Here is a 12,233-nt window from a genome sequence, read left to right as displayed (position 1 = left end):
TGGATAAACAGCCATCTTAATGGCTTCTCAATAAAGGCGGGTGGGTCGCCCTATTCCTCCAGCCCATTGGTCAGCAGAAGGCTGGAGGAAGCCCGAGGATCCAGCAGGATCAGAAAAAATAAACTTAATCATTCACCGTGTGGGTGGGGAAGGAGGAAGAAGTGAACCTGAGATGGGGGGCGTGGTTGCCCTGGGGGGAGGCCTGAGGGTGCGATGTCCCCAGGCCTGCCTGCCTCTCGGGAAGAGTGTGGGGTGCAGGGCGTGGGGACCCTTAGAGGGGACGGGTCTCCTTGCGTGGGGGAGGGCGGGGGCTGCTGACCCGTCTGACCTCCTCCCAGTCCTCCCCGGAGCCGCCGCCCTTTACCTTCTGAGCAACCCCCTCCCCTGGGCTGCCTGCTGCTCTGTCTCTCTGGATCTGAGACAGCGTCCCTTCCCTCGCCAGGGGAGGACAGGAGCCTCAGCACCTGGAAGTGAGTGAGTGTGAACGAGAGTGTGTGTGTAGAGGGGGGAAGAGGGGTGCTGGGCTGGGACCACCACAGATCAGAGCTGGGGTAGGGGGGAGTAGAGAGCTTGTAGCCAGGGTGTGTGGGGGGCACTGCCCTGCACCCTGGAGCTCAAGGACCAGTCTGGGACCCATCATGGACCTCAACGCCCCTGGCGAGCGGCCAGAGCACGTCGGGCACCGACCGGAGGAGCCACAGGGTGAGTGAAGCCCTGAACAGACTGGGGGTGGCTGGGCTTGGTGAGGCGGGGAAAGAAGCCTGGGGTGCTCAGTAGACCGGCAGGTGGAATGAGAAGGCTAAGGAAACCCAGCTAGTCCCGCCTCTCTGCCCCTCACCTTGGGCTGCACAACAGCCACGCCCCTCCCCTGGGCCCTGTAATATCAGCAAACTCTCGGAGATAACGGAAGACAGAGGAGCCTAGCCCTGAGAGGGGCAGCGGAGGTGTGAGGATCCGAACCTCACTTTGGCCTGTGGACTCGCCGCAAAGGGGACCGTGGATGGTGGTGGTCATCCAGTGCCCGAGGGCAGAGCAGTGGGGGTCCCCAGCCAGTGTCCAGGGTTCCTAGACCCTCAGGCTAGGGGAGGGGAGGGGAGGGGAGGCAGAGGAGGTGGTCTACGTGAGACACAAACCCCACTTGTACTCTTAGGTGCTCAGGATGGCCGCAGCCCTGGAGAAACTCTGGAATAAATACTTGTGGGCCTTAGAGAACGGAGGTAGGAGGTGGCGTCACCAGATGGCGTTTTTCTTATGTTTATCCCACCCGGACTAATGCCAAGCATTTGAAGGAAGAGGAGCTGGTGACCAGCAGGGTGAGGGAGGGGAGGGTGGAGGGTGGGCCTGGAGGCCAGCTTGGCCGCCCGCCTCCCCTTGCTTTTCCAGACCCGAGGACGGATTCCTGGTTCCTGGTGCGCTCGCCGCCTGGTGGTCACCCTCCTGCTGGCCGTCTACCTCCTCCTGGTGGTGGCAGGGCCTCGCCTTATGTCCAATCGGGAGGCTCTGAGTCTGGCAGGACCCCTCGCCGCCTACAACCTGGGCCTGGTGGTTCTCTCGGGGTACATGTTCTATGAGGTAAGGCTGGCGGGGGACTGTGCAGTCCTAGGGTCTCTTCCTTGGGGGTGCCAGGGGATAAATAAAACCATGATCTTCCCATGCAGACAACGGAGAAGCCTTGACAAGGCCGGAGGGGCTGGAATTCGGGGTTATCTTCGGCTGCCATGTCTTCCCTTGTTATTTTTCATTTGCTCAGTCGTGTCCAACTCTTTGCGACTCCGTGACTGCAGCACACTAGGCTCCTCTGTCTTCCATTGTCTCCCAGAGTTTGCTCAAATTCATGTCCACTGATGCTATCTAACCGTCCCATCCTCTGCCTCTCTCTTCTCCTTTTGCCTTCAGTCTTTCCCAGCATCATGGAGATGCAAACCTCCATCACTAAAGCCCATTTTCCTTAAATAAAAAAGTGGAAGTGAGCGGCGAGCCCAAATGGAATTCATTCTCTACTTGCACCTAAAAGCCGCCACCTCCTATTTCTGCCTGGGCTCTGCTAACCTCAGTTCCATTTCCTGAGCCCCAAACCCAGTGATCCTTCCAGGTATGTTGTCTGTCTCCCAATAGCAAGAGCGTCCAAGGCAGGGCTGTCTCTTACTTCTCTCTGTAAAGACGGGCCCCTCAGAATGTCTGGTACCATATGGAAGAGGCTGACACCTTGGGAGACATGTCCGAGAGCTTGTCATGTAATTGTGGTGACAGATTACTCCGCTGCTCCCATGATCCTCTGAAAGCCTGCCATGCCCATGTTGGCTTCCTGCTCAGAAGCCCTCCATAGCTCCCTTGGCCGACAGGACCAGAATGAAGAGCCTCTCATTCAGGGAATTTTATTTGGTTCATTGAGGTGGCTCGGGGCTCAGAGCAGGGCCCAATGTGAAGTGTTTAGTACCATTCTGGATTCATTTTCGCATGAGTAGACAATGATAAAATTTCAGTTTCTTAAAACAGCTTTCAAGACCCTTCATGAGGGATTTTCCTGGAGTCCTGTGGGTAAGACTCTGCACTTCCACAGCAGGGGATGCAGGTTCAATCCCTGATTGGGGAACTAAGATCCTGCACGCTGTGTGGCAGGTGGCCAAAACGTGGGGAAAAAACAAAAACAAAAACAAAAACGAACAGATTCTGCTGGATCTCTGCTCCTGTGGCTGCCCCTCTGCTGGTAGAAGCCTCCACCACCGCCCCACTGATCCCTCACAGCCCCAGGAGTCAAGAGAAGTCCAGATACTCCTTCCAGCATGCAACTTCCTCACTTTCTCTTCTGCTGGCCCCACGGCCTCCTCATTGCCAGCTTGCTATAGCTTCTGGAACACCTCCTGTTTCCTACTCATCGTGGAAAGCAAGGATGATTTCTTGTATCCTCAGCGGAGCACTCAGCTTCTCAGGGGCAGGGCTGATGTGCGCAAGGCTTCATGTCCGTTCCTGACTTAGGGTCTCATGCGGAGTAGGTGCCCGGTGTGGGTTTGTGATCCGTATTTACCCACATTAAAAACAAAACAAAACTGGAGGCCAGCAAGATGCATGCAAGGCCAGCCTCTGAGCTAGCCAGAGCTCAGGGTTGACCTCGTTGGCGGTTGTTCACCAAGTGTCAGTGAGGGCTGGGGAGGGATGCTGGTGTCCAGAATGTCCTCTCGGGCCTTCAACCAGTCAGGCTCTGGCAGGGTGGGGCAGGGCAGGCATCATGAATTAATCTTTCCCTACCCTCTTCCTTCTAGTTCATGGCCACTTCGCTCCTGGCTAGCTACAGCTACCTCTGCCAGCCAGTAGACTACAGCCGCAGCGAGCTTGGGATGAGGGTAAGACAGGCAGGGGGAGGGTCGGCCTGGAGATGTTACCAGAGTCCACGCTCGGTCTGCTCGCAGGCCTCAGGCTGATAAGTGGGGAGAAGACGTGTTGAGGCAAGGAATACCCCTTTGATTGACAAGATGGCAGACTAATGTCTCAAAATAACCATCATAAAGGGGTCTGGATGCCAGGTTCTTTTATAGAACGGAGATGGGAGCAGGTGAGGAAGCAAAGTAAAAAGATCATTAATCTTATATGTAAAGATCTCCCAGAATGGCCAGCCTGGGAGTGGGAGTGAGGGGATGTGTTAATATGTTCTTTCTTGCAGCCATTCACAGGTGGGCAGGGTCCAGAAGTCTCCATGAACAAAGGCACTTTGATTTAACATTCAGGCAGAGGGGCAGGGTTCCTCAAGGCGGGCCATTGTGTACGGACAGTATCCTTTTAGTGAACAAAAAGTAATGGGAAAAAGAAGTTAAGGAAACAAATCCAACATGTAGCCAGCTTTTGTTCTTCTCTGTAACAGAGAGAGGGTTCATAGGATGAACTTCATAAAAACCAGGTGCTATCACCTGAGTCTTCTGATGGGACTCAGTGAAGATCAGCTCAGTTCAGGCTCAGAAGACCTCAGTGTGACTCTCAGCTCTGCCAGTTCCTTGCTGTGTGACCATGGGTAGCTTCCCGGACTTTAATGGGCCTCAGTTTTCTATCTATAAAATGGGGATAATGACACCTATTTTATAAAAGGAAACAACTGGATGAAGATTGAACAAGCTGATGTATGAAAGTGTTCACTCCTGGGCCTGGTACACATGGAATGTGTGGTAGCCAAGTGATCAATATTTCATTATTTTTAGCTGCTCTCTCAACTGGGAGCAGAACAAAAGGCTTCCTTGCAGTAAAAAAAAAAAAAAAAAAGGACTTAGGCTTGGCTAGTCGCCAGTGATTTGGGTGTTGAATCAAGGGAGATTGAATGATGGACTCAAGTCTTACTGCTCAAAATATGGTCCATGGACCAGAGATGGCAGGAACATCACTGGGAACTTGTTGGGATTGCAGGAATTCATGGCTTACCCCAGGAACATGAGTTCAGAATCTGCTTTTCAACAAACAAGATCCCTGAGTGATCTGTGTGCTGGTTAAAAGTCACGGATCCTCCTTTTTTCTGTGCCAACGTGTATCTTCTTGCAGGCAGGTGGGCATTGTGGGGGCAGAGGGTGCAGAGGGACCGTCAGGGTTGGAGCCAGAATCGGTGGTGCCAGGTCAGTGGTACCACCAGCCTGACAGCACTCTGACTGCACTTCCCTTTCCTGCCCAGCAGATGGCGAGCGTGTGCTGGTGGTGCTTCTTCTCAAAGGCCGTTGAATTACTTGACACGGTGAGTGCCTGTCCCTTGTAGAGAGTAACCTCTGTCAGCCAGGTCTGGGGTGGTTTTGAAGGCACTGTGAATAAACACTTCCCTCCAGCGTCCCTGTTGGCTACACCTGAGGCTGATGTCAGAGTCAAACTTCAGTCCCGTGACCTGGAGAAAGAAAGATGCTCACTGATGAAGCGTTTGCCTCCATTAGCAACCAGGTTCCAGGTTAAGTGGAAATGGGAAGAGAAACGAACTTTAGACACTGTTGCTATGTAGCAAGGGACATCAGACAGCAAAATCCTGAAGCGGTTTAAGTAGAAGAAGTCCTGCCTGTGAGTCCAGAAGTCTTGCGGGGGTGGGGCGAGGCCACAGTTTTGGGGGTGGTGATCAAGTCTCTCTCAACACAGAGTCTGAGTGGAGAACCTTAGGGAATGTGTCTGATGGCTCTCTGGGTCCTGGGCTGGGTGCTGGACACCTGAGTTCTCTACCCAGTGGCCTGGGGTTGGTCAGGTAATACTGAAAGACCCCAGCCTCTGAAGCCAAGTTACGTTCAAAATCCCCGCTTGGCCTCCTATTAGATGTACAACCTTGAACAACTTGGGCTTCCCTGGGGGCTCAGCAGTGAAGAACCCACCAGCCAGTGGAGGAGATGTGGGTGTGATCCCAGACTCGGGACGACCCCCTGGAGAAGGCAATGGCAACCCACTCCAGTGTTCCTACCTGGAGAATCCCATGGACAGAGCAACCTGGTGGGCTACGGTCCATGGGGTCACAGAGAGTCAGACACCACTTAGTGACTGAACAACAGCAACAAACAGCTGACTTAAATTCTGTGCCTCAGCTTTGCTGTCTGTAAAATGGGGATGAGTATAAACCACATGCCGTTACGAGTGTTTACATGAGCTTTTATACATACAGAGTCCCTGCCACACGGAAGGGGCTGTCCAGGCCTTTGACTGCGGTTGTCACCCTTGAGTTTTAGCCTCCCTGTTGGTACAGCAGGCAGAGTCACCCTGTCCCTGGTATCTGAGGCCCCAGGAGGAGTCTGGAGGAGCAATGACCCCAGAGTTGAGCCTTCTCTTCCTCCACAGGTCTTCTTTATATTACGAAAGAGGCCTGAGCAGGTCACCTTCCTGCACGTCTACCACCACAGCACCATGCTCTTCAACTGGTGGGCTGGGGTCAAATACGTACCGGGGGGTCAAGGTGAGTGAGCGGTTGGGCAGGACTTGCGGGGCAGACCTCTTTCTGCTGGGCTGCGTGCCAGCTCGGGAGGCATGCAGCCCAGCTCCCGAGTTCCTCTTCTCTGTGGCCATGACTCCTGGCCCCTGCTCCCACTTTCTCTTTGTTGCTCCCTGGAGCATCCTAGTCACCCCTCCCTGGAGCTGGGGAGGAGGCACCTGGAGCTGCTCAAGGCCAGCCCAAAGAGGGCAGGAGGCGTTGTAAGCATCCTCGTCTGGCATCCTTGTAACCCCCAGCCCACCTTTGTGACCTTGAGCAGCTCGTGTGGGACCCCCTTGTGATAGGGCCATACCAGGGCTCGTCTCTGTGGGGTGTGCAGAGATGGCTCCTGGGAAGACTGAAACTGGAAGAGAGAGCCCGAGCACAGGCAAGCCCGGAGCCACTCACTTCCCTCCATCTTCCCGCCCTCCCCTGCAGCCTTCTTCGTCGGGATGCTGAACTCTCTGGTCCATGTCTTCATGTACCTGTACTATGGACTGGCCAGTCTGGGGCCCTGCCTGCGGCCCTCCCTGTGGTGGAAGCGGCACCTTACCATCCTGCAGCTGGTGAGAAAGACTGCTGGCTCCAGGGGCCTCAGCGGAGCCCCGGCTTCTATCCTCCACTGCACCAGGGACTTGCAATCTGACCATGAAAAAGTCCTTCTCGTCGCTTCCTTAGCTTCTCAACGCTTCCTTGCGCCGTCTCGGCAACCGTCTCGCCAGATTCTAGCACTGACCCTGATTTCCTGACCTGATGTGAGGCCCGGAACAAGCGATTCCGGCCTGTCTCATCTTCCAGTGAAGCGAGGGGGCTGGGCGAGGTGCTCTTGGGTGGCTAATGTCCTGCGAGTCTGTGGTCGCTGTTGCATCCCTGGGGGACTGGGGGACCCTGTTGTTTCGAGGGCACCATTGCCAACTGCAGGTGACTGCCTGAGCTGTCCCTTTTGGGCCTCAGGATAGACTGAGGTCATCATCAGTGTTGACGTGAGAGGGTGGGATGGGGAGAAACGGGGAGCCAGACCAGGAGAGGGGTCAGGAAGGATCTTAGCATCAGGAGAAGGAATGCCTGGGGTGGTGCTTCCTAGGTCTTCCTAGTCCTGACCCTGGGAGCCCGAAGGTCAAGGGGAGCATCTGCCTGCTCCTTCGCTTCTCACCCGCTCTCATCTTCTCTTTCCTCTCGTACCTCCTCTCCCCAGGGTCAGTTTGTGGCCATTGCCGCCCACTCCTCCTACAATCTCTTTGCGGAGTGCCCCTTCCCCGACGGCTTCAACGTGGCTGTCCTCCTGTACTCCCTCAGCCTCCTGGCCCTTTTCCTCAACTTCTACCAGCAGACATACCTGAGGAGCAAGCAGAAGAGACTGGCTTAAAGGGCAGGACCACGGATGGAAACTAACAAAGCTGTGCCCACAGAGAGCTCACATCCCACCTGGGCTGAGCAGATTCCTCCGGCCCGAGTCTCATGCTATGAGCAAGGACAAGACGCGCCTCTATTCCAGAGTGAACAGACAGAAGTGGACTCAGCTTCTTGAACCCACTTCTCATGTGGATTCGCCACTGTTTGTACACCTCCTTTCAGATACACAATAGAAAGGGTGTGTGTGTGTGGGGGGGGTGGCGCTCAGTTGTGTCTGATTCTTTTGCAACGCCATGGACTCTAGCCCACTAGGTTCCTCTGTCCATGGGATTCTCCAGGCAAGAATATTGGAGTGGTTTGCCATTGCCTTCTCCAGGAGATCTTCCCCACCCATGTCTGTTGTGTCTCCTGCTTTGGTGGGTGGGTTCTTTACCACCGAGCCACCTCTGCTAGACATGAGCCCCACAGGAGGAACTGTCTTACTCTCCATGTTCCCCAGACCTGGCGCAGCACCTCAGTAAGTAGGCATTTGGATCTGTATCTTGCCCCACTGGTGGTCATGACCTCTGATGAAGAGCACGGCCGGGAGCACGGAGGAGGTCAAGGCTGGCTTGATCTCTCACCCGGAGGAGGTCAAGGCTGGCTTGACCTCTCACCTCGTGGGTTGAGACAGTGACTGATAATGTCTAATCTACCCAGGAAGTGGGTCTGTGTGATTTCTAGTGTGGATGTGCAAACATTTCTCCTGCATATCTCTCTGTTCACTAGTGCCTGCATATCTCTCTGTTCACTAGTGCCTGCATATGTATTTACCAAGTTGTATATTTCTATGTGTGTGAGTGGGGTGGCAGACAGGGCTACACATATATGTCTGAATGTGTGTGCTGAGTCACTTCAGTCGTGTCTGACTCTTTGCGACACTGTGGACTGCAGCCCACCAGGCTACTCTGTCCATGGGATTCTCCAGGCAGGCATACTGGAGTGGGTTGCCATTGCCACCTCCAGGGGATCTTCCCAACCCAGGTATTGAACTCTTGTCTCTTATGTCTCCCTCTTTGGAAGGCAGGTTCTTTACCGCTAGTGCCACCTGGTGCTGCTGCTAAGTTGCTTCAGTTGTGTCTGACTCTGTGCGACCCCATAGACAGCAGCCCATCAGGCTCCACCGTCCCTGGGATTCTCCAGGCAAGAACACTGGAGTGGGTTGCCATTTCCTTCTCCACCTGGAGAAGCCCCATAGGTCTGAATACTTGTTTTCAAATACATCTATGTGCTTCCATTTATGATTTTCTTTGTTGGTATTTTTAATTGCCTCTTTTGCAAATCTTGGAAAGTGCCACTCTGGCAAATAAAAGCTGCTGGGATCCATAACCCTTCTGTCCCAGTGGGAGACACAGAAGTCTGAATACATGTTTCACTGACAGCCTCCAAACAGGGATGTGAAAAAAATGAGGGATGGGGTAAAACAAATGCCATCCGCTTCACAGAGAGAGAAGCGGAGGACTAGCAAAAAGAAGTGTACAACTGGGATCACGTGGGATGTTGGGAGCAAACGTCTGCTGGGCTGTTTAAGACTGCAACTGAATGGGTGTCTGGAATGCGGTTTTCCTGGGAACTGTGGTAAAGAATCCACCTGCCAGTGCAAGAAACACAGAAGACGTGGGTTCTTTCCCTGGGTTGGGAAGATCCCCTGGAGGAGGAAGTGGCAGCCCACTCCAGTATTCTTGCCTGGGAAATCCCATGGACAGAGGAGCCTGGCCTGCCACAGTCCATGGGGTTGCAAACAGTTGGACACGACTGAGTGACTGACCACACATGAGCACACACTCCTCTATGCCTGCCAGATGCTGTTTCTCCTTTATAATCTCTCCCCTAACCCTTTTCTTCACTGAGGAGGTTTTTATTTTGTGATGCCTCAACAGTTAAGAACGTTAAAGACCCGCTGAAGTTTCTGCAGGGCTATTTGGGGACTGTTTATCCATCAGGTGCTCTAGTTAATTAACTCAAGCTAGGCATGGCTGTATCCTGTGGACAAAATGCTCAGAGAAAGTTCCCACCTAGTTACGCGGGATATGAATGCCTCCCACACACTTTTGCACAGCAGGTTGAGTGTCTTCGCAGGTGGGGGGTGGGGAGGGCTTATTTTAAGGCAATCTTAAAAAAAAAAAAAAAAAAACCTCCTGCACCAGAGCAAGGTCTGTTCCTTTGCTTAGCAGCCAGGATAAAGGAAGGATGAGTCATCCCAGAGTTCAGAGCTAATACTTGCCCTTCGTGACTGCCTCTCCTGATTAAGCAGCGCCAGAGGAAGTGCTGTATGTCCTGGGTCACGTCCGAACGAAATAAGATTTTGGAGGGGAGAGCCGGTGTGAGAAAGCACAGTGGAGAGGGTTTAGGAAAAAATTCTCAGGGAGCTGAAGGTGTCCATCCTTTTTTTTTTTTTTTTTTTTTTCAATTCTGTGCTTTGTTGTGATGACCCTAGCTGATTCAGGGCTGCTGAGCAGGATATTGTATATCAGGGTCGAAAGGTTGTGTGAGATTATAAAACAAAGTTATTTGGATTTGTTAAAACACAGCCAATTAATATGGTGGGAGTTCATCTCTATGAATGTTTAAGATAATGGGAAGCAAGAGTGCTTAGATTTTTAAATATACAGTGTGAATTCATGCTGCATGGCTTCAGTTCTGTCCAGCTCTTTGCGACCCCATAGACTGTAGCCTGCCAGGCTCCTCTGTCCATGGGATTCTCCAGGCAAGAATACTGGAGTGGGTTGCCATTTCCTTCTCCAATCACATAGGATGTTGCACTTCTATTAAAATGTTCTCCAAGCCAACAGCCTCCAACCAGGCCGCACTTGAAGCCTTCCCTTTCCCCACTGTGGAGCTTTCCTATCTGTCTGCCTTTGAATCACTGCCAAAATACAGTGATTCCTGCTCTAGCCAGCTCTGAATAAACAGCCTTCACTTGTTCCCACTGAGTCTGGCTTTGGTTATTTCCACATCGAGAAGTCTTCTGGGCCTGCACCTTAAGGCCAGAGGGTGTTATGGTCTACCTACACTAGTGAGGACCCAAGACATTGCCCCAAATTTTCCTATGACTTTCCTCTAGCCCAGGAGGTAGGCTTGCCAGATAAAAGGAGGATTCCCAGGTATACTTGAACTTAAAAAAAAAGAAAGAAAATTTTTAGTGTAAATATGTCCTGAGCAGTATTTGGGACATACTTATGCTAAAAAATGTATTTGTTGTTTATCTGAAATTCAAATATAACTAGGTAGGTATCCTATATTTTTATTTGCTAACTCTGGTCATCCTATAGGAACAATAAAACATTCTCAGGCTCCACTCTCACAGGTGGAAACAAAAAGTTAAGAAAAAGAAAGAGAGGTGGCCTGGTGGGGCTACAAGAAGTTTCAGAGCTAACGGAGGGGAAACACATTGGAGGTGATACAGGAAGCCCTTCCAGGATTGAATGAGGATTCAGCATCATCTCACGGGTTTTCCAGGCTGGAGAAGGGATGCCAAAGAGAAGTGACTCTTCCGGTTCACTGCAGCACTGATTACAATAGCCAAGATGTGGAAACAACGCAAATGCCCACTAGCAGAGGAGTGGATACAGAAGACATGGTGTGTATATATAATGGAGTGTTACCCAGCCACCAAAAAGAATGAAATCATGCCACTTGCAGCAACAGAGATGGGCGTAGAGACTGTCATACTGAGTAAAGTCAGACAGAGAAAGAGAAATATCGTATGACATCCCTTACATGCAGAACCTAAAAAGAAATGATACAAAGAACTTATTTATGAAACAGAAAGAGACTCACAGACTTAGAGACTGAACTCATGGTTACCAGAGGGGAAGGATGGGGGAAAGGGAGAATTAGGGAGTTTGGGATGGACATGTACACAGTGCTATATTTAAAATGGATCACCAGCAAGGACCTACTGTGTAGCACAAGGAACTCTTCTCAATGTTATGCGGCAGCCTGGATGGGATGGGATACTCAGGGAGAATGGATATATGCATATGCATTGATGAGTCCCTTTGTTGTCTACCTGAAACTATCACAACATTGCTAATTGGCTATGAAAGTGAAAGTGTCATCTCCAACTCTTTTCGAGCCCATGTAGCCTGCCAGGCTCCTCTGTCCATGGGATTCTCCAGGCAATAATACTGAAGTGGATTGCCATTTCCTCCAGGGGATCCATTCTGACCCAGGGATTGAACCCAATTGATCCAATCCAATCTTTTGCACTACAGACAGATTCTTTACTGTCTGAACCACCCCAGTTCAGTTCAGTTTAGTTCAGTTCAGTTGCTTAGTCATGTCCAACTCTTTGCGACCCCATGGACTGCAGCATGCCAGGCCTCCCTGTCCATCACTCCCAGAGCTTGCTCAAGCTCATGTCCATCAAGTCAGTGATGCCATCCAACCATCTCATCCTCTGTCATCCCTTTCTCCTCCCACCCGCAATCTTTCCCAGCATCAAGGTCTTTCCCAGTGAATCAGTTCTTCACATCAGGTGGCCAAAATATTGGAACTTCAGCTTCAACATCAGTCCTTCCAATGAATATTCAGGGCTGATTTCCTTTAGGATGGACTGGTCGGATCTCCTTGCAGTCCAAGGGACTCTCAAGAGTCCTCCAACACCACAGTTCAAAAGCATCAATTCTTTGGCACTCAGCTTTCTTTAGAGTCCAACTCTCTCATCCATACATGACTACTGGAAAAACCATAGCCTTGACTAGAGAAAGTAGTATCTTTGTTGGCAAAGCAATGTCTCTGCTTTTTAGTATGCTGTCTAGGTTGGTCACAGCTTTTTTTTCAAGGAGCAAGCATCTTTTAATTTCATGGCTGCAGTCACCATCTGCAGTGATTTTGGAGCCCCCCAAAATAAAATCTGCCACTGTTTCAACTGTTTCCCCATCTATTTGCCTTGAAGTGATGGGACCAGATGACTTGATCTTAGTTTTCT

General features: G+C 51.6%; 1 protein-coding gene across 1 annotated transcript; it reads left to right on the top strand.

The window, feature by feature from the left end:
• LOC106502144 (elongation of very long chain fatty acids protein 4) lies at positions 1,053–7,559 on the top strand. Its single transcript, XM_013964276.2, is given in 8 exon segments — positions 1,053–1,217; positions 1,384–1,421; positions 1,423–1,572; positions 3,261–3,341; positions 4,652–4,708; positions 5,779–5,893; positions 6,347–6,474; positions 7,104–7,559. Coding segments are annotated over 8 exon segments (798 nt in total). The 5' UTR covers positions 1,053–1,159; the 3' UTR covers positions 7,275–7,559.

Source organism: Capra hircus, chromosome 5 (genome assembly GCF_001704415.2).
Source record: "Capra hircus breed San Clemente chromosome 5, ASM170441v1, whole genome shotgun sequence".
NCBI classification, from domain to species: domain Eukaryota; kingdom Metazoa; phylum Chordata; class Mammalia; order Artiodactyla; family Bovidae; genus Capra; species Capra hircus.
Note: the sequence above shows the minus strand (reverse complement) of the source record. Positions and strands in the feature narration are given on the sequence as shown.